The sequence below is a fragment of the Schistocerca piceifrons genome, chromosome 3, assembly GCF_021461385.2.
Source record: "Schistocerca piceifrons isolate TAMUIC-IGC-003096 chromosome 3, iqSchPice1.1, whole genome shotgun sequence".
In the NCBI taxonomy this organism is placed as follows: Eukaryota; Metazoa; Arthropoda; class Insecta; order Orthoptera; family Acrididae; genus Schistocerca; species Schistocerca piceifrons.
Window position 1 is genome coordinate 412,981,738 of NC_060140.1, and position 23,685 is coordinate 413,005,422.

The 23,685-nt window shown below is 40.4% G+C and overlaps 1 protein-coding gene across 2 annotated transcripts in view; it reads left to right on the forward strand.

Moving 5' to 3' along the window:
- Nucleotides 1-22,962, forward strand: part of LOC124788250 (beta-1,4-glucuronyltransferase 1-like) — a 57,515-nt gene extending 34,553 nt beyond the window's left edge. For both annotated transcript variants that reach the window (XM_047255441.1, XM_047255442.1), the window contains exons 2-3: nt 9,876-10,001; nt 22,018-22,962. In XM_047255441.1, the coding sequence (XP_047111397.1) occupies nt 9,876-10,001; nt 22,018-22,227 (336 nt within the window). In that variant the 3' untranslated portion in view covers nt 22,228-22,962. The remainder of the gene's footprint in view (nt 1-9,875; nt 10,002-22,017) is intronic.
- The last annotated feature ends 723 nt before the right edge of the window (nt 22,963-23,685 follow it).

Below are 23,685 nucleotides of genomic sequence, written 5' to 3' on the forward strand. Positions count from 1 at the left end.
GTAAGAATGGCTACTTATACGCTTCTGTGCATGCTGAAATTTGCCTTATCTTCGTGGTCCCTATGGGAACAGTTTATTGGGGGCTGTAAAATATTTCTGGAGCCCTCTCTTAATATTGGTTCTTGAAACATTGTGATTAGGCTTTTAAATGATACTTGACACCAATCTTCAAGGATGTGTCAGTTCAGGTATTTCAGCATTTCTCTGACACTCTCCTTGCCACCATTTGTGTTGCTCTCCTTTGTATATGTTCAGTAACCTTTGTTAGTCTGTTTGATATGGCATTCTGACCTGAGATGCTGGAGTTTGCAGTCGTGTGTGCGTGAGGTGCATTTGCTTGAGTGTGTGAATGGTGTGTGTCACTCTTTTACTGATGAAGGCTGTGGCCGAAAGCTTCATGTAAATGTCTTTTAATTGTGCCTGTCTGCAACTTGATGTTCCTTTTTTACAGTAAGTAGCTTTCTTATCTTTCCCTACATTGTTGACATTCCTACCTCGAGTTTCCATTGTTTGATATAGGGCCCCCACACTTGAATGAATATTCTAGAGTGGGTCAACAAGTGTTTTTGTAGCAGTCTCCTTTATAGATTGAATGTATTTTCCTAGTATCCTATAGTGTGAACTGCAGCCCAAAACTTCCTGTTCTAAACTGATAAAGGGAACTTTTGTTTTTTGTTATTCAGGCAGGATTATTACATGGAAAATTTATTCTGTTATTATCATGAGACTCAGTATCTTTAACAATATTTCCTGATAAAAAAAAAGAAACAGAGGCTTTTATACGGTCTATAACTGTAATGAGAAGATAATGTTTCCCTCTTGACACCATTAACAAAGTAAATATGGCTGTCTCTAGGTTTTGAATGGCAAACTGCTGCACTAATATAATTTGGGGTTATAACTTCTCATGTATATTATGTTTTTATTATTAAATGCAGGATTAATTGATAACAATAATCAGTTAGTAATGTCCTGCAAACCACTCTGTTCATGGTATTCCTCTCTACCAAACTGCAATTTGCCATTATTTTCTTGATGACTTTCAAAGAATGAGAATGTCTTCTCCATATGTTTTTCCCAGATGCTCCCATTCAAATATCTTCTTTGGCCAATGTTGCTTTGGCATTGTCAACATACATCCATACCAACTTAACAATCTGCTTAGAATTTTGTTTACCACCATTTCAGTTCTTGATATTCCTGCACTCCGTTGGAGTCATTCATATAGCTAAAAATTAAGTAAAAACAGAATAATGAAGCATATGAATAACTGTTGTCATATTCCTTTCATATTTGGTACCTTATTGTCCAGTGTGAAGAATGACTGAAGCTGTAGCAGATCACACATCAGAAAATAGATCTGAAACTGTAGCAGATCACATATCAGAAAATAGATAAGCATAGTGAGTGATCACAAGGGCGCTCCACATTTCCACAATATTGCAACAATGCACTTCATACACCAGTGTAAGCAATTGAAAATTATCTGAGAAATTAGTGTGTGTGTGTGTGTGTGTGTGTGTAGAGAATTGGGTGACATATTGATTGAGCTATACATGCTGAGTGGGCACAACTAAAAGGAATTAATTTTCAGCTGTATTGTGTTTGTTGCATTCTGTTGGTGTACCATTGCATGTCTTCACCTCAAATGAAAGTAATCATCTGACAATCATCTTTTTGTATTGCTGTTCGTAAGTAGTTCAGGAAGAAATAGTTTATGGTTTATTAAATGGTGTCAATACACATTTGCATGGTCTTTTACTTATTCAATTTGTAATTAATGGAAGAAGTAAAAGTAAAGACTGTATAGTTGGAGGCATTGACTCAGCAGGCATATGAACGAGGCTGGGAATGTTGCTAAGATTTCGGGTGAATTCTTCTTCATTGCTAGACACATGCTCCTGCACGGCTATATTGTCCTGACCAGCAACATTGTATGTGCACTGCAGTTCTACTGGGGTGAGAGTTAGTGTTAGGTGGATTGAACAGTGGAGGATATGGAGTGGAAGTGGGAAGGAAAGTTGATTGGAACAGTGGCTTCAGCTGAGAGGGAGAGGTATCAAATTGACAAGATAAGATTGTGACACCAGTAAACTCTTTAGCACATGTAGGAGGAATTGTGTGTGATACATGTTGCCTTGGAGAAGTGGACTTGGAAGAGAAATCAAAGGAAGAGCCACACTGGAGAAGAAGATGTGAATGTAGAATGAGTGTATTGGGGGCAGGGATCGAGGCGGGTGTAGGACAGGGCCTAGTGGGAGAATAAGAGGAATGCAGGATTGAAGGAAGTGCTACTAGGACAATTCTCATATCCACATAATTCAAGGAGCTAGTACAGAAGAGGAAGGATTCAAATGGCATGATTGTCTTGAGCATCATGTTCTGCTACTGGGTGCTTGATTCTTCTTGTCCTCACAATTTGGCAGTGGCCATTCATTCAGTGCTGACAGCTATTTGATGGTCATAACTACATAAAATGCTGTGCAGAAGTTACAGCAAAGCAGATATATGATATGACTGCTTTTACAGGAGGTCCTGCCTGTGATACAATAGAATATGCCTGCGACAACACTAGAGTGGTATGTGCTAGATGGTTACATTGGACAGGTCTCATATGTGGATCTTCCATAGCAGTATGACCCATGTCACAAGTGTTGGAATTAGGTGCGGTTTCAGAATGGACTTGTCAATTTCTTAGATTGGTTGGGTGGGTGAATACCGGTTTGGAAGTGTTGGGAAGGATTGGGGATATGGGCTTCCTCATTTTCAGGTGCAATAATATGTAATTGTAGCATTGGGAAAGGATAGGGTTCAGTTTTTGTAGCCTGGGGTGATGATGAGAAGATGGGGGATTAGTGATGGGGGTGGGGTGGGGGGGGGGGGGGGGAGCGGGCTTTTAGCTGGTTCTTGTGGATGATCAGATGTTTAGAAGCATGTGCGGATATGGTATGGGAAATCTGTTTGCAGACCAGGGGACAAGCATAGGCCAAAAACAGATTTCTTTTTCCACATGCACGTATACCCCTAACCTTCCAGCCACTACCGTGAACCAGCTACAAAGCAACACACTCCTTGTCACTGAATATCATCCTGCATTGGAACAATGTGATCACATCCTTTGCTAGCTTTTCATACCTGAAACTGAGGAATGTCCTGCATACAATCCTTCCTATCACTCCCAAAGTGGTATTTCAACAGCCATCCAACCCACAAAATACCCTAATCCATACCTATACCACACCTTCTCCCATCCCCTTGCCACACAGGCCGTACCCCTGTGGAAAACCCAGGTGCAAGAAGAGTATAATGCTCCCACTAAATATATCCTACTCTAGGTCCACCACAGGCATATCTTATCCGGTGACTGACGCAACATCCATGAAAGAAGTCGTCACAGCTCAGCAGACTACCTGAACGAATGGCCACTGCCAAACGATGGCCATGAGCAGAACACATTTCTAAGCACAACATCCTTGACATCAATGGCTGCTTCATACTCCATGTCATCTGGACCCATGCCCGCAATACCAGCTTCTTTGAATATCTAGATGGAAATTGTCCTCACAATTCATACTGCAATCCTGCACTCTTCCTAGTCTCAATATCTCCTAGCCCCTGTACCACACCAACCCACAACTGTCCCCATGAACTCATTTCAATCATGTTATGCTCACACCCTCTTCTCCACAATCTCCCTTTTGCTCTATCCTATCTCTTCCTCCCATTCCACTTTTTCGCATCACTGTGCATCACGCTCAACTACTCCAACCAATGGTTACTTTTAGTACCTCCATTATTTATATTCCTCCAAGAACTGCCCTATATCATTTTAGTTAATGATTTGAAATTCACCGACTCACCATTAACCCAAAAATCCATTTGCAACTTTTGCTGAAATGAATGGATGATGTAAATGAAATCAACGAAGATGCAGTGATATTAGTGAGAATGGTTTAGGAAAGCGGAATCCACAACACACTATTAACGAAAATTTGTGCATGATCAAGACTCTTGAGCTCTTTTTCGTGAACAGAAGAAGCAGGAAATTCTGGTTTGAGGCTTGGTCTATTCATTATTCACGACATATTCATATCTTTTTTCAAGTATATGGATTTAACACAGATGTAGATGTTGTAACATTTTAAGTTCTTACTTCACATTCTAGATGATTGGGGTTTAAATTCCCATTCAACCATCTGTATATAAGTTTTCTCTAGCATCCCTAAACCACTTAACATTAATGACAGGATAATTCCTGTAATAATTGTATGGTCCATTTCCTTACATATTCTTGTTTAATCTGAGCTTGAGCCCCATCCCTAATGATATCATCATTGGCAGGATGTCAAGCCAAATCTTTCTTCCATTTATATTTTGTTGTTACTAACATTTATTTTGTAATTTATATAGACCATACTTACCCTAAGCTTCGCTCACAGGCCTCTGGCCAGTAAAATGTCAAAGATACCTGTCCTGCCAAACAACACTGTGATCATAGTAGCAGAAAATTGATCTTTAAAACTGTGTGTGGTTTACACTCATAGTTTATACAAGATGATTAATTTTATGTTTTGTGGAAGTAATCATAGTGTGCTTTAGGAATTGTACACAGTGTAAGACACAGGATTAGGATGGCTTGCATGCTACATCATTGTGTTGCGCTTATGCACTATTGATACAATCAGTGTAATGCTTATTAGTTTATAGTAAAAACTCATTGAGAGAAAATCATATTTCCTGCAAAATAAAGCTTATGTATTTATAAACAGATGAATTTTTCTGTGAGAATTTGATTATTGCTATTATTACCATGTCACAATAATTTATTTGTAAAACTTATTTTTTGTAAATTGTGGAAGTTCAAGAACTATTTATCTTAATATCACCTGCAGCTGTTGTTGTTGTGAGGTGATCACTCTTATTTAATATTTTTATAATGGAAGGAAACATTCCACGTGGGAAAAATTATATATAAAAACAAAGATGAGGTGACTTACCGAACAAAAGTGCTGGCAGGTCGATAGACACACAAACAAACACAAACATACACACAAAATTCAAGCTTTCGCAACAAACTGTTGCCTCATCAGGAAAGAGGGAAGGAGAGGGGAAGACGAAAGGAAGTGGGTTTTAAGGGAGAGGGTAAGGAGTCATTCCAATCCCGGGAGCGGAAAGACTTACCTTAGGGGGAAAAAAGGACAGGTATACACTCGCACACACGCACATATCCATCCACACATACAGACACCCACTTCCTTTCGTCTTCCCCTCTCCTTCCCTCTTTCCTGATGAGGCAACAGTTTGTTGCGAAAGCTTGAATTTTGTGTGTATGTTTGTGTTTGTTTGTGTGTCTATCGACCTGCCAGCGCTTTTGTTCGGTAAGTCACCTCATCTTTGTTTTTATTTAATATTTTGTTTCATTGCAATTGATGCTGCCTGAATAACACTTCACACGAGAAAAAAATGCAATATCTGTACAGAGTGCCAATGTTCCACAGGCACTTAGAGTTGACAACACTCTAATGTGTTAATCTATCATTTGTGTACTACATGGTATTTCTCAAGCAGTTAAAATATGGGTAAAGGAAAGGATATGAGATGAGCATAAGCTTGTGCCGCAGAAACAGCCTCCCAGCAGTCCAAGTAGGAGAGAAACTGAACACAAGTAATATTGATAGCTTCCAAATTTTTAATTTTATCAGTGTTGTGCATAGTTCAGACTCCTTTTCTCATTTGTTCTTATTTTGTAATTTAAGGCCCTGAGCGACTTAGTATTGCTTTCATGAAAAGTGTCACTTAAATGCACCTTTTGTACTATTATTACCTATAATCAAAAGAAGTAATTTTTGTTTCGGAAGCTCAAGTTTCATTGATATCTCTCCAGCTTGCTCTCAGCAAAAAGGGGAATGTGCAGACTCCCAGTACATGCAATCACTAGCTCTTGTGTGAAACAGGAAACCAATTCAAAAAACTTAAAATAACAAGGAGACAGAATGTGTGGCTAGCAGTTTTCCTTTAGAAGCCAAAGTTCTTAGTACTGCCAGTGGAAACACTGTAGAAAATACACTGCTGGCCACCGTAAATGCAACACCCTGAAGGGCGCATCCGAATCAAGTGAAATTTACACCATGGGTTTGCAGCGATGAGATATGCAACTGATTAGAATTTCAGCACAGACGCACATCACGCGCACCTGTGGCACCACCTCATAGCGCCATTTAAGGCTTGGCGATTTCGACAAGTGTACGTTCGGCACGTGTGTTTACCTTGTGGTTGTTTCACATGATGATCAGTTATGCCTCGTAGGCAACAGCGAACATCGTTTGATCAAGTATCCAAGTTCGACAGAGGAAGGATAGTGGCTTATCGAGATTGTGGATTATCATACAGAGAAATCGCTAGTCGTGTTGGACGAAACCAAACAATTGTAATGCGGATATGTGACCGTTGGATGCAGGAGGGTATGACGGACCGACGTGGTCGATCCCATTCACCTCGGTGCACCACTGCACGTGCTGATAGGCAAATTGTGCGCATGGCAGTGACGGATCGCTCAGTGACATCCCGAACCATAGCACAGCACATTGCGTCTGTAACGCATCATCCGGTGTCTGCGCGTACCATTTGACGCCGTTTACAGCAGAGTGGTCTGTCCGCAAGACGTCCATTGCTTCGTCTACCATTGACGCAGAACCACAGACGTCTCTGTCGCCAATGGTGTGATGACAGATGGATGTGGACGGCAGAAGGGAATGACGTTGTCTTTACTGACGAGGCACGCTTCTGTCTGCAGCACCACGATGGTCGGAGACACCGTGGAGAGAGGATGCTGGACAGCTGCATTATGCACCGCCACACTGGTCTTGCACCGGGTATTATGGTATGGGGCGGTATTGGATATTACTCTCGCACGCCTCTAGTACGCATTGCCGGTACTTTAAATAGCCGGCACTACATATCCGAGGTGCTGGAGCCAGTTGTCCTTCCTTACCTTCAGGGCTCGGCCACAGCCATATGTTCTTGTTGTTGTGGTCTTCAGTCCTGAGACTGGTTTGATGCAGCTCTCCATGCTACTCTATCCTGTGCAAGCTTCTTCATCTCCCAGTATCTACTGCAGCCTACATCCTTCTGAATCTGCTTAGTGTATTGATCTCTTGGTCTCCCTCTACGATTTTTACCCTCCACACTGCCCTCCAATGCTAAATTTGTGATCCCTTGATGCCTCAAAACATGTCCTACCAACCGATCCCTTCTTCTAGTCAAGTTGTGCCACAAACTTCTCTTCTCCCCAATCCTATTCAGTACCTCCTCATTAGTTACGTGATCTACCCACCTTATCTTCAGCATTCTTCTGTAGCACCACATTTCGAAAGCTTCTATTCTCTTCTTGTCCAAACTGGTTATCGTCCACGTTTCACTCCCATACATGGCTACACTCCATACAAATACTTTCAGAAACGACTTCCTGACACTTAAATCTATACTCGATGTTAACAAATTTCTCGTCTTCAGAAACGATTTCCTTGCCATTGCCAGTCTACATTTTATATCCTCTCTACTTCGACCATCATCAGTTATTTTACTCCCTAAATAGCAAAACTCCTTTACTACTTTAAGTGTCTCATTTCCTAATCTAATCCCCTCAGCATCACCCGATTTAATTTGACTACATTCCATTATCCTCGTTTTGCTTTTGTTGATGTTCATCTTATATCCTCCTTTCAAGGCACTGTCCATTCCGTTCAACTGCTCTTCCAAGTCCTTTGCTGTCTCTGACAGAATTACAATGTCATCAGCGAACCTCAAAGTTTTTACTTCTTCTCCATGGATTTTAATACCTACTCCGAATTTTTCTTTTGTTTCCTTTACTGCTTGCTCAATATACAGATTGAATAACATCGGGGAGAGGCTACAACCCTGTCTCACTCCTTTCCCAACCACTGTTTCCCTTTCATGCCCCTCGACTCTTATAACTGCCATCTGGTTTCTGTACAAATTGTAAATAGCCTTTCGCTCCCTGTATTTTACCCCTGCCATCTTCAGAATTTGAAAGAGAGTATTCCAGTTAACGTTGTCAAAAGCTTTCTCTAAGTCTACAAATGCTAGAAATGTAGGTTTGCCTTTTCTTAATCTTTCTTCTAAGATAAGTCGTAAGGTTAGTATTGCCTCACGTTTTCCAACATTTCTACGGAATCCAAACTGATCTTCCCCGAGGTCCGCTTCTACCAGTTTTTCCATTCGTCTGTAAAGAATTCGTGTTAGTATTTTGCAGTTGTGACTTATTAAACTGATAGTTCGGTAATTTTCACATCTGTCAACACCTGCTTTCTTTGGGATTGGAATTATTATATTCTTCTTGAAGTCTGTGGGTATTTCGCGTGTCTCATACATCTTGCTCACCAGATGGTAGAGTTTTGTCATGACTGGCTCTCCCAAGGCCATCAGTAGTTCTAATGGAATGTTGTCTACTCCCGGGGCCTTGTTTCGACTCAGGTCTTTCAGTGCTCTGTCAAACTCTTCACGCAGTATCTTATCTCCCATTTCATCTTCATCTACATCCTCTTCCATTTCCATAATATTGTCCTCAAGTACATCGCTCTTATATAAACCCTCTATATACTCCTTCCACCTTTCTGCCTTCCCTTCTTTGCTTAGAACTGGGTTTCCATCTGAGCTCTTGATATTCATACAAGTGGTTCTCTTCTCTCCTAAGGTCTCTTTAATTTTCGTGTAGGCAGTATCTATCTTACCCCTAGTGAGACAAGCCTCTACATCCTTACATTTGTCCTCTAGCCATCCCTGCTTAGCCATTTTGCACTTCCTGTCGATCTCATTTTTGAGACGTTTGTACTCCTTTTTGCCTGCTTCATTTACTGCCATATTTCAACAGGATAATGCGCGACCACACGTGGCACGCATTGTCCAAAGGTTCTTCGTCAATAACCAGATTGAATTGCTTCCCTGGCTGGCTCACTCTCCGGATCTTTCGCCGATAGAAAACATGTGGTCCATGGTAGCTCAACGAGTGACCCAGATTACATCCCCAGCTGCCACACCAGATGATCTTCGGCAACGTGTGGAAGCTGCTTTGGCTGCTGTACCCCAGGAACACATCCAACGTCTCTTTGACTCAATGCCGAGACGTGTGGCAGCGGTGATCTCCAACAATGGCGGCTACTCTGGCTACTGATTCTGGCAGGAACCACATCTCACAGACGTCCGTAAACGTAATCATTTGATACTTGGTCAACATGTTATCTACAAAATAAATTTTGTTGTGCTACCTCTTGTCTTTCTTGGTGTTGTATTTACGGTGGCCAGCAGTGTATTAATTCTAGCTTTTGAAACTGAATGCTTCTTCAGGAAAGGCTTTTGGAACTGAATGCTTCTTCAGGAAAGAGAGATGGATCAGACAGGGAATGTAGTAAATTGGAGAAGACCACTAAGGCCTCAGTTTGAGAGGGACATGCCTGTTCTGGGGATGAGGGCACCTCAGTTTCTCCTCCCTCCAGGTGGGTTCCTCTCAACTAACAGTTTGAGTAACCTTCTCACCGTCCCCTCTCCAACACCAACCTTCCCCAAACCAATTCCTCTTTCCTCCCTGATGAAAGAACATTCAGTTTGTTTTTGTCAACATTATTAGGAAATCACCTCCTAAAATTGAGTACTTGCCAGACACTTTGTTTTCCTGTAATTTCTACTATTAAATTTGTTTTTTGTTGTTGATTTGTACAGTGCATTTACTTATTTCCATTAGAATTGGTACATACTGGTAATGTGCAATATGGTCTATCACATAACATTTTTATTTTGTATTAAACTTTCAATTCTGAATACAATGGAACACATGTTTGAAGCATTTATTTGTGTCACAGCCATTCCTCATCGTGCATCGTGAATATCCATATCATCGCTGGGAACCCATCTACATTGGAACCAACAGTGAACCGCTTTATAGTGAGATACTGACATGGGAAGGTCAGCAAGACAAAATGACTCAGGTAGTAATAGCCAGATGTTGCTCATTAGAATATTAATTTCTGCCCCAAAGTTCAGTGGTTGCTACAAGTTAACACTAGAGAGGAACTTATTTTTTACCAGTGATGTACTTTGAACATTTACAGGTGGCATGTCAGAGTACCAGGCGGGTAAATAACCCTGAGTGTGAGGAAAGTATCACTTGAGTGCTATAATTTTATCATACAAAGACAACATGTTCCAGAAGTAAGATGTTCATAACAACATTATGTTGATTCTTTTGTAATGTGCTGCTGCTTTCATTCAGTATGAAACAATGAATGGATAACTGCAGGAGTATTCATTTCAGTGTATCAAGTGTTATAATCTGTTACCAACCATAAAGCTGACACGTTGAGATGCAGACAGGCACACTGAGATTTTGGCCAGAGCCTTCTTCAGACAAGAAGGAAACACACATACATGCATTCACAAGCAGGCACACCTCACACACACGACTGCTATATCCAGCCAATCTGGCCAGACTTGTCTGGCCACAGAGAGCAGTTGTGTGTGTGTGAGGTGTGCCTGTTTGCACGAATGTATGTGTGTTTTCCTTTCTGCATATCAACATGTCACTTTTATGGTGTGTAGCAGTGTATGCTTTTCATAATAGTGTTGATATTCCAACCTGGAATTTCCATTGTTTGACAATTTAAATTGGTTAGAGAAAATTAAAGTTAGTGTTTTTTACAAAGTGAAGTACATATTGGCAATGACAGGTGTAAAAAAAAGCTACACATTCCCATTGCCAACTTAATCATAAAATCTCTTATGTACTGGCTGCAGCCTTTTTAGTTTTCTGATGCAGGAGCTCTCAAATACATCCTTAAAATGTTTGCTTTGTGCAAAAGTTGCATTAATGGGAAAACTGTCTGTATTTTGATTATTATGTCATTTACGTTAAGTGAGTGGTCTCTAAACTTTTTGAAGTACCGTCACCATATTGTGAGCATCAAGCTGACTTTGGCTACTTTTTACAAAATGCAGTAAGAATAAAATGTTATGTCATGCCAAGGTAATACAACAGCTTTTTCTTAATAATGTCTGTGACTGTAAATAATTACTTATGCCAGATTTGTTCCTTTTCATTCTCACATGATAGTACTTAGAAGCTGCAGTATATACTATTTATTCTATGAGAAATAAGTTAAACTCTTGTTTGATTAATTATTCTGTCTCGCTGTGGGTGATGATATGTTTTCAGTATGACTAAAATAAATTGTTAGTTGACAATTCACATCTTGAAATTGTTTTTCCCATCAAACTACACACAAACTGTCCCTCATTTCCAGTGAACCACAACAAAAAATACACAATTTCTTTGACTATTACTGATTACATTTGGCAACAACACAAGCTGTCCACATTAGCAGTTAATTGCCTGTTTGACTGAATCTTAACCCTTTGAGCCCATTGGTTTCTGCTACAACTCACGGTTTTATTAATTTAGTTTTGAGGTACCAGTGCCTTTAGCATGAAACACCGATTCTGCAAAAGCCTTGAATCACAGCTCTCATAGCATCAGAGGTTTCATGCTAAAGGCTTTGGTACTTCAAAACAAAATGAATAAAATGGTATGATGTGACAGAAATCACTGGGGATCAAAGGATCAACCAAGGCAAACTGACAAGCATTGTGGAAAGACTGTAGTGTTATATACCACACATTAACTACGTAACAAGTAATTCTAGTTAGATTGTAGTTGCACATTTTGGTACGTGTCATGTGACTGTATGGTATATACTGTACAGTCCGTCAGGAACTAAAGTAACATGCTGTTTGTACACTACACTGGTCTAAGTATTTTTTTCTATTAATGTGTAAGTTCATCATCATCATCTTCTGCTTCTTCTTCTTCAAAAACATATGTCCATGTTTTCTAATGCCATCTACCTTCCATCTGATAATCATCTGGACCTATTCTTATGTCTTGGAATAGAACAAATAACTACTTTGCTTTATCTACCATCCATTTACATGGCCACATATCCCATTCATTTCCAGTTCATGTTGACACAGCTATACTTACATCTTCCACACCTTCTTATTTGCTTGTTTTCTTGTCTTACTTATTAATTCCCAACATGCATCTCTCTGTTCCTTAATGAGCAGCCTCCAGTTTATGAATAATCTTGCCTCACAACCATATACCAAAACTGCTAACACATACTGATTCTAACTTTCAGGCACATTTGAACTCTCACTTCAAGAACTTTGTTTTGTTTACAAAAAGCATTACAGACCATTTTTGCTCTTGTGCTTATTTCTTTTGCTGTTCCTTCAGTTGCCCTAAGTACAAACATTCTGGAGTAAATTTTGTGACTTCATTGTCAATTTGTACTGTTTTCTTTTCAGTATGCTGAGTACAGTCCTTTTTGCTCTTGTTATAATTGAGTTTGAGGACTAATAATAAGCTTCCTCTATAATATTCTTCCTTCCGTTATTGGAATTTGTCTGTACTAGAGGCAAACAGAACAGTCATTCACAAAATAAAGATGGTTCAGATATAATCCATTATCATGTATTTTTTCTTTGTTTTTGCCATTTAAGAATCTGAAAATATCTTCTTGGGCTGCTAAGAGTAGCACTGGTGATAATAAACCTACAACAGATGTCCGGAAAGTAAGGTTACAAGATTTTTTATACAAACACAAATGCATGTATTTCATAGAGACACACAGGAACAGTAGCATAGGTATTACATAATTTTTCCACATAATCTCCATTTAAGTTAGTGAAATTTGTCAACCATGGGATGAGTTTGCTAATATCTGCATCACAGACATCTCCCACCAACTCCTTAAACCACTTCCCCACTTTGATTTTCACCTCCTCTTCATCAGAAAAGTGTTTTCCACCCACATATTTCTTCAACTTAGGAAACAAATAATTTGAGCCTTCCTGACAGATTAAAACTGTGTCCCAGACTGAGACTCGAACTCGGGACCTTTGCCTTTCACGGACAAGTGCTCTACTGACTGAGCTATCCAAGCACCCGTCAGGTCGTGAGTTGTGCTTGGGTAGCTCAATCAGTAGAGCACTTGGCCGTGAAAGGCATAGGTCCCGAGTTAGAGTCTCGGTTCAGCACACAGCTTTAATTTTCCAGGAAGTTTCATATCAGTGCACACTCCGCTGCAGAGGTAAAATTTCATTCTGGAAACATATGATAGTTGCTAGGTGTGAGATTGGGACTTGAGTGAGCTGGTGGAAAAAATTTCCAGCCAAATGAGGTCAACAACTCTTGTGGTCCTTAAGTGGAGTGCAGACTAGCATTGTCATGAAGGATGCATTCCGAAACATGGGTTCTTATAGCTCTGCAGAGTTCCTTGGGGTTCTCAGTACCTTGCACAGTTGATTATTTCACCTCTCAGCAAGAATTTGATAAGCAGAACCCATTTTCTGTCCCAGAAAATGGTTACCATGACTTTTCAAGCTGGTTACTGGGTTTTGAATTTTTTCGTTATAGGAAAATGAGTATGGCACCACTGCATTGTTTGTCACTTGTTCTCTGGGATATGATGGTAAATCCACATTTCATCACCTATGACTATGGAGTCAAAAAAAGTCTCTCAGTCACTTGCAAAATGATCAAGAAACTCTTACACAGCCTTGGCTCTGTTGATTTTGTGTTCTGGTGTAATCATCTTCAGAACCCATCGTGCACACACAACTTGTGGTACCCTAATCAATCATTCATGATTTCATGAACAACGGCTCGAGAAATTTCAGGGCACAGTTAGTGCAGGTGATGAGTGGTCGCACAGTGATTACAATGAATATGCTCATTTAGGTTTTGCATTAGTTCATCAGCCACCATGGATTGGCGTCCACTTCTCTCTTCATTGTGAATTTCTGTTTCGTGAAAGTTCTGTTGCTGTGACGTACCCTCCTCCCCATACTATGACATGTTTTTGCAGCAATTTGTGGTGGTACTGATGCCCTTGGCATTCAGGCAGCTCACAGTGCACACTTCACACTTGTCAGTGGATCCAGTGGATCCAGAGTAGTGCTCATCTTTATCTGTCATCACAGTGAGAGTTGCAATGTTACTGATGACCATTACCATTTATTCATTTCAGTGCACACTACCATATACTTTTAAAAACTCAGTTTCCTGGTAGATGTATGGACCTTGCAGTTTTACTTTCTGGATATCCCTTGTATGTGTCTGACTTCAATTCTTCGAATTCCTCACTATCCTGATGAAGTGTAATGCAAGTTGTGACACTGATATATAAATTCTTTAGTATAGAGATGTGTAGTTTTTTTTAAAAAATATGCTTTGTCTTTTCCCTTACATGTGAAGTAGAACAATTACAGCATTGTTTAAGAATTGGGGAATCATCTTCCTCTGATAACATTCTGTAACCATTCTCAGGTTTTCTCGAGGTGTTTGCTTTATCGTGTGCTTTCAGGTGTTTAGCTGAGCTGTTGTTTCCATTCTTATGTACAATATTTCAATGAGTGGCTAAGTGGTCTTCTTAACATGCTGCAAGCAGCTATGAGTATTCACTGCCTGGACTCCAACCAGACTAATGTTGCCTGAAAAATGGGCGGAACCTCAGGCTTGCCCTTGTTTCTGATGTGGTGGCTACTATTCGGATGACTATGATTTATCTTAGGATGTCTGGCACAAGAGAAATAGCATCACCTCACTTCATAATTTTTCCTGTGCTGAGTTGGTTTCTGTGTCATACATTACTGTCCATTAAAACTGCTACACCATGAAGATGACATGCTACAGACGTGAAATTTAACCGACAGGAAGAAGATGCTGTGATATGCAAATGATTAGCTTTTCAGAGAATTGGCGCTGGTGGCGACACCTACAATGTGCTGACATGAGGAAAGTTTCCAATCGATTTCTCATACACAAACAGCAGTTGACCGGTGTTACCTGGTGAAAGGTTGTTGTGATGCCTCGTGTATGGAGGAGAATTGTGTACCATCACATTTCCGACTTTGATAAAGGTCAGATTGTAGCCCATCGCGATTGCGTTTTATCGTATCGCGACATTGCTGCTCGCGTTGGTCAAGATTCAATGACTATTAGCAGAATATGGAATCGGTGGGTTCAGGAGGATAATATGGAACACCGTGCTGGATCCCAATGGCCTTGTATCACTATCAGTCGAGATGACAGTCATCTTATCCGCGTGGCTGTAACGGATCGTGCAGCCACGTCTCGATCCCTGAGTCAACAGATGGGGACATTTGCAAGACAACAACCATCTGCATGAACAGTTCGACGACGGTTGCAGCATCATGGACTATCAGCTCGGAGACCATAGCTGCAGTTACCCTTGATGCTGCATCACAGACAGGAGCACCTGTGATGGTGTGCTCTACGATGAACCTGGGTGCACGAATGGCAAAACGTCATTTTTTCGGATGAATTCAGGTTCTGTTTGCAGCATCATGATGGTCGCATCCGTGTTTGGCGACATTGCGGTGAACGCACATTGGAAGCGTGTATTCGTCATCGCCCGGTGTGATGGTATGGGGTGCCATTGGTTACACGTCTCGGCCACCTCTTGTTCGCATTGACGGCACTTTGAACAGTGGACGTTACATTTCAGATGTGTTACGACCCGTGGCTCTACCCTTCATTCGATCCCTGCGAAACCCTACATTTCAGCAGGATAATCCATGACCGCATGTTGTAGGTCCTGTACGGGACTTTCTGGATACAGAAAATGTTCGACTGCTGCCCTGGCCAGCACATTCTCCCGATCCCTCACGAATTGAAAATGTCTGGTCAATGGTGGCCGAACAGCTGGCTCATCACAATATGCCAGTCACTACTGTTGATGAACTGTGGTATCGTGTCGAAGCTGCATGCGCAGCTGTACCTGTACATGCCATCCAAGCTCTGTTTGACTCAATGCCCAGGCATATCAAGACCACTATTATGGCCAGAGGTGGTTGTTCTGGGTACTGATTTTTCATGATTATGCACCCAAATTGCATGAAAATGTAATCGCATGTCAGTTCTAGTATAATATATTTGTCCAATGAATACCCGTTTATCATCTGCGTTTCTTCTTGGTGTAGCAATTTTAATGGCCAGTAGTGTAGTTTCGTTGGCAGAAAGCTATTGGACCATCACAATATGTTATGTCTCAAAAACTGTAAAACAGCTGTAATATAGATTAGTATTTTGGATCATAATTATGACTATCTGCTGACCTGAGATGAATTATTGCAGAGAAGATATTATTTGCAACATTGTTTCCAGAACCGATCATGGCCCTTTGGTTCTCAGTCAAGTGGAAGGACTGAATAGAGCTTTCGAAAGTTCTGTGACAAGCTAGCTGTCACATGCATCTTAGTGTTGAGAACTGTTGGGTGATCCTAAATTGTCATGTCTGCACTACATGTCAGAGGGTGTTCAGTTAGCTGACAGTGTGAGGAATCCACACAAGGGTTCTTTTTTTTCTTAGATTAGGCAACTCTCCATCCAATCCAGATAATGATAGCTGTAGGAAACTCAAAAATATCAGTGTAAGATCAAAAGAAATGGCTGCCACAGGTAAGAGTATTAAAATCCTAATGGTAAACTGCTGAAGCATTCGCAACATAGTGCCAGAGATTAACATTCTCATGAAAAGCAGTGAAGCTTACATAATTCTAGGTACAGAAAGCTAGTTGAAATTGATAGCAGTGAGATTTTTGGAGAAAATTAAAGTGTATATCAAAAGGATAGTCAAATGGGGAATGGAGGTGGTGTATTTGTTGCAGTAGACAAGAAATTCTAATCCACTGAGGTAGAAATTGAAGCTGCATATGAGGTTTTTTGGGCAAGATTCAGTATCAAGGGTGGACGTAAATGATAATTTGATCCTTCTATCACCCACCAGACCCATCTCCTGATGTAACCAAAAACTTCAGAGAAAAACTCAGCTCTCTTGTACGCAAGTTCCCTAATGTTACTGTAATCATCGGTAGAGACCTTAATCATCCAACAATCAACTGGGAAAATTACAGTTTTGTTAGTGGTAGGCACAATGAGACATCCTGTGAAACTTTACTAAGTGCCTTCTCGGAAACTACCTAAAACAGATTGTTAGGAACCCCTCTCATGATGGAAATACAATGAATGTCATGACAGCTAGTAGACCTGACCTCTTTGAGGATGCCCACATCGAAACTGGTATTGGTGACCATGATATGGTTGTGGTAATACTGGTTTCCAAAGTACAAAGAACAACTAAAACAAGCATAAAGATATACATGTTCAGTAAACTAGATAAAAAATCAGTAGTGTCATATCTCAGTGAAGAACTTGAAACTTTCAGCACAGGGCAGGAGCATGTAGAGGAACTCAGGCTCAAGTTTAAAAGAATAATTGACTGTGCACTGGGTAGATATTACCCGGTAGAACAGTTGATAATGGGAGGGAACCTCCACGATATACAGAAACTTCTAAAGAAACAGAGGTTACTGTGTAATAGGCATAAAACAAAGCGTAGGTCTGTAGGTAGAGAGATGCTGAATGAAACGCGTTTGGCTGTCAACAGAGCAGTGCATGATGTCTTCAGTAACTACTGTAGCAGAATATTGTCAAGTGATCTTTCACAGAATCCAAAGAAATTCTTGTCATATGTAAAGGCTGTTAGTGGCACCAAAGTTAGTGTCCATTCCCTAGTGAATGAGACAGGAACTGAAATTGAGGGTAGCAAAGTAAAAGCTGAGATGCTTAACTCCACTTCAAATGTTCCTTTACAAAGGAAAACCCAAGAGAACTGCCCAGTTTAAGCCTCTTACCACTGAAAAGATGAATGAGATAAGTATTAGTGTCAGTGGTGTTGAGAAACAGCTGAAACAGTTAAAAATTGAACAAAAATCCACAGCCAGATGGAATCCCTGTCAGATTCTATACTGAATTTGTGGCGGAGTTAGCCCCTCTTCTAACTAAAATCTATTGCAGATCCCTTGAACAAAAAAATGTGCCCAGTTCTTGGAAAAGGGCACAGGTCACACCCATCTACAAGAAGGGTATTAGAAGTGGTCTATAAAACTGCCGTCCAATATCCTTGTCATCAATTTGTTGTAGAATCTTAGAACATATTCTGAGCTCAAACATAATGAGGTATCTTGAACAGAATGACCTCCTCAGTGCCAGCCAGCATGGATTTCAAAAACATCAATCCCGTGAAATCCTACTTACACTTTTCTGATATGACATACTGAAAGCTTTGGATCAAGGCAGTCAGGTAGATGCCGTATTTCTTTATTTCAAAATAGCATTTTATATTGGATGAAAAGTAACTTTGGGTGTTGGGACACTTGCTGTTCATGTTGTGCATTAATAACCATGCAGACAATATTAATAGTAAAATCAGGCTTATTACAGATGATGTAGTTATCTATAATGAACTTCTCTCTGAAAGAAGCTGCATAAAAATTCGGTCGAATAATGATATGATTTCAAAGTGGTTCAGAGATTGGCAGTTTGCTTTAAATGTTCAGAAATGTAAAATTTTACACTTCACAAAACAAAAAAGAATAAAGTAAGGATAACTGCAGAATGTGGTGCCACACTGGCACTAATAGCATAGGGAACACACACAACACAGATCTGTAAGTCCACAGTATTGGTGATAAGTTGAGAAAACCGTCCCGAAACACATGTGCTACAAAACACCACTGTTTCCTGTGCATGTACCCTGACATCAATATGGGATATGATCACCATGCACACGTACACAGGTCGCACAACAGGTCGGCATATTCTGGATCAGTTGGTCGAGCAGCTGCTGGGGTATAGCCTCCCATCCTTGCACCGTGCCTGTTGGAGCTCCTGAAGTGTTCTAGGGGTCTGAAGATGTGCAGCGATACGTCAACTGAGAGCATCCCAGATGTGCTCGATGGGGTTTGGGACACACTGCACCCCTGAAAAGGCAGACATACTGGTGCAAAATGATGTCCCAATATACCTGACATCTTACAGTTCCTCTGCCAAAGACATGCAGGGGTGTACGTGCACCAATCATAATCTCACCCCACACCATCAAACCACGACCTCCATACAGGTCTCTTTCAAGGACATTAAGAGATTGGTATCCGGTTCCTGATTCACAACAGATGAAAACCCAGCAAGAATCACTGTTCACACTGTACCTGGACTCATCTGCGAACATAACCAGGGAGTACTGTTCCAATGACCTTGTACTGTGTTCTTGACACCAAGCTTTACAGGCTCTCCTGTGACCAGGGGTCAGTGGAATGCACGTAGCAATGCACCTAGCAGGTCTTTGGGCAAATAAAACACGTCTGTTCAGTCGTCTGTAGACTATGTGTCTGGAGACAACTGTTTTACTGGCTGCGGTAAGGTTCCGAGCAAGGCTACCTGCAGTACTCCGTGGCTGTCTGTGAGCACTGATGGTTAGATATCGGTCTTCTCGTGGTGTTGTATTCTGTGGACGCCCCATACTGTAGCACCTGGACACATTTCCTGTCTGCTGGAATCATTGCCATAATCCCGAGATCACACTTTGTGGTACATGGAGGGCCCTTGCTACGACGTGCTGTGTTTGACCAGGCTCCAGTTGCCCAAGTATTCTACCCCTCATAACGTCATCAATATGTGTTCTTTGAACCATTTTCAACACACAGTCACCATTAGCACATTTGAAAACGTCCGCACACTTACTTGCTGCACCATACACTGACATGCGCCAAAACACTTATGCGTATGTGTACTGCTGCCAGTGACACCGTGCGACGACTGCAGGTCAAATGCACCGTATGGTCATACCTTGAGGTGATTTAAACCCTCAAACTGCCCACCAGAGCATTGTTTCACCATGTATCAGCATTGTCCTTAATTAATGAGCATGAGTTTAGTATCCTATGACTATAATATCCATGAGTCATTGTTGGAATTGGCCAACTCATACAAATGCCTGGGTGTAACACTTTGTAGGGTTGTGAAATGAATCATAACATTGATAAAGTAGGTGGTAGACTTCAGTTTGTTGGTAGAATACTGGAGAAGTGCAATCAATCTACAAAGGAGATTCTTACAAATCACTTGTGCTATTAGTTCTAGAATACTGCTCAAGTGTGTGGGACCTGTACCAGATAGGACTAACAGCGGATGTTGAACTTATACAGAGAAGGGCAGCACAATGGTCACAGGTTTGTTCAATCTCACAGGTTTGTTCAATCCTTGGGAGAGTGTCTCAGAGATACTGAAGGAACTGAATTGTAAGACTCTTGGAGATAGATATAAACTATCCCAAGAAAGTCTATTAACAAAGTTTCAAGAACCAGCTTTAAATGATTACTCTAGGATTACCCCCTACACATTACTCACATAGGGATCGGGCAGATAAGATTAGAATAATTACTGCATACAGAAGCATTCAAATTGTCATTCTTCCAATGCTCCATATGTAAATGGAACAGGAAGAAAAGTCTGACAATGACATTCCATCCAAGATAATACCGTATTTTCTCGAATCTAAGCCGCCAGGTAGCCCTAGCTATGCGTCAGGCACTCCGTCCGTATTTATACGGGTACCCTTCCTTTTTCACGTGCTTCGTCTGGTTTGAATCGATTATTGCGTATTTTTCTTTGATCTGATAAGTGCCGTTCCCTTTCTTATAGGTGTTTACGTCACTCTAAGCTGAAAATGCATTACTGTACTGTGTCATGCATTGTTTGTCGCATTCTGATAATGAGTGTTTACGACCTGTTGCTGCTCGCAGCATGGCTTGCATTTGTGCGTGCCACCACCACTTCCAATTAAAAAAAAAAAAAAAAAAAAAAAAAAAAAAAAAAAAAAAAAAAAAAAAAAATATACTGCGTATGATAGAAGTTCTGAACAAGAGTTTAGCGAAAAATTTTCTCCGTTTGAAAATCTTTGCAGACGCCTCTTTTGTACATAACATTCTGCACAGAAATTAAAGTCATCTTAGATTTAAAAATCTAGTCAATTGACGTGCTTCATTTCTGACTGTATCACTATTAGGCATAAGAATAATACGAATATAAGCATGACATGATATGTATATTCTTCCGCGTTTGGTTGTCTCACTCTAGTTTCGTAGTTTATTAGGCAGACAGGATTTAAATGAGATACCAGCAAAACACGAAACAATACATGACAAAATGTTTATATTTGTATTATTCTTATGGTGACGAGAATACTGCATGTGATTCACAGTTCATAAAAGTTCCTATTAGCAGCCATCTCTTCTCACAGGTAGGAAAAAATTCAGAACGTGGAGTTGGCCATATTGACAAACATCCCAAACAGTCTTGCCAGTTGGATTTTCGTAGTACATTGAAAGGCTGCTACATTCGTAGATGAACAATAAGGAATTTGTATTTACTTCGTTGGGTAATGTATGAAAATGCAGTGGTGGAAACTCGGAGCAGAGAAAAAAAACTTGTCTTCCACCTTAATTTATTTACTGACGCAGAGGTTTTGGCGCCAGTATTTATCTTTGTGCCTGCAAAGCATGCCTGTGTAGCGCTACATACATTCAACGACAGAAGTTAATTGTGGCGGCACCTACCAACATTTTACAGAACTTCCGCTTACTTTGCACTCGATTCTAAGCCGCAGGCAGTTTTTTGATTACAAAACTGGAAAAAAGTGCGGCTTAGATTCGAGTAAATACGGTATGCTATGTCCTTCCTACTAATGGGATGTACCCTCTGCCATGCACATCACGGTGAGACTGAAGAAACATGAGATGTCATTTGTTTGGCATTATTATGCATGACAGCAGTATGTTTCAACCGAGAATATTTTGTAATTAATGACTTACGGTTTCTGAATGTTGCCCTGTGTGTGTGTGTGTGTGTGTGTGTGTGTGTGGGGGGGGGGGGGGGAGAGAGAGAGAGAGAGAGAGAGAGAGAGAGAGAGAGAGAGAGGGAATCTGCATAAAAAGGAGGGCATGTATTGCAGATACACTGTATTTATTGCATTATATACAGATTGAGTTCCTTTGTACTTCTGATGTTTTATCTACTGTTGACAGATGGCTGAAATGTGCCTGATGCAGTATAACTTCGTAATACTTGACGGTGCATTCCTCGTACACACTCCAGGTGTGAAACATCGTAAAGATATCAGTCCAAATCAGACTTTATGGAGAAGGCCATATGAGTGGGAAAATATGAAGCGCTACAGGAACATTGCACAGACATTGCTGCAAAAATATACATCAAGGAGAAGCTGCAAAATCTGAACTGTTCATTTACTGATTTCGCTAAATGTACCCAAAATCTAGACAGAAATGTGAATAGGAAGCAATTGTCAAAAGCTGGATGTGACATACGTGGTATTGTTTCTCATTCTTGAAAACACAAGTATATTTTTATAATCAATATTCTTCCAGTATGATTGAAAATTCTGAAAATTTTTAGTGTTGGCTGTGAAACTTCAGTAATTATATTCATTTGTGTGGGTGTAAATGGACTATAGTTGTGTTTTAGTCATTCCAAATCTTCCACAATGTGTGAAGACATTAAACATTTCCATACTATAAACAGATTTCACTGATTAGGGAAAACTGTTGTATTGGTGCATCTATTTATTGTAATAGATCTTTTTTTGTAATTTATTAACCACTTTTTATTGTGAAATTAAAAGCAAAGAGAAATACTGAATAAAACACCAAGCAAAAAAAGTTCTAATTCTCACCTACTCCTTGTCAAATATGAAGAGAACATTCTGGAAAGAGCCATAGTGTTGTATACTATTAATTGTACACTGTTGCATCAAACTCTCTATATGAGAGCCACATAAGAGAGTCCCGGCAGCACTGGTAGCTGTTGGAGAAGATGCTTTTTGACCTCACAGTTTTTGAAAAACATCCTGGAATACTAGTCACTGTGCCTGGATTCATATTTTAGGTTTATCTATGCTGGAGTTCATAAATGTTTCTGCTGACTCTCTGCTTGTTTGTTCTAGGAACGCAAATAAAGAGCTTCATATATTTTATTTTTAACTTTTTTATTATTAGGTAATGGAGTGTATCTCATCTAAACATTTCAGATTTCAGCCAACTTTAGCAAACTGACTATGATAATTGTTGATACATGATTTATCAGCACCTTAAATGCCCACCTTGGTAGCTGCGGGGTCAGTGTGGCTTGAGCCAGCTGAAGGATCGCAGTCTTGATTCCTGCCCAGGTTGGGGATTTTCTTTGCTTAGGGACTGGGTGTTGTGTTGTCCTTATCATCATTTCGTTGTCACCGACATGCAAATCGCCTAAATGGTGTCCGCTAAAGACTTGCACCTGGTGGTGAGCTGCCTCATGACAGAGAGAGAGAGAGAGAGAGAGAGAGCAGAAAACAAAATCAGCCACATTAATCATGAAAGAAATATCAGTGGGGTGTACAGGTCTGATCCATGTAATGTGAAAATTATTAAATCGTGTGTGTGTGTGTGTGTGTGTGTGTGTGTGTGTGTGTGTGTGTAAATAACTGCTCAAATGTGGCTAAAGTGGGATACATTACAATACTTGATTCACTCAAGTGACGGAATGCACTGAAAAATGCATGGCAGTGAATTAAACACAGACACTTTTAGTAACATAAATGAATCACATGTTGTGATCAACAACAGTTTCAAGATATGTTCTAGAAGTTCCTGGGAGTTGAAATCAAATGACTTGTAACTTTACTTTGGAGTGTGCAATAT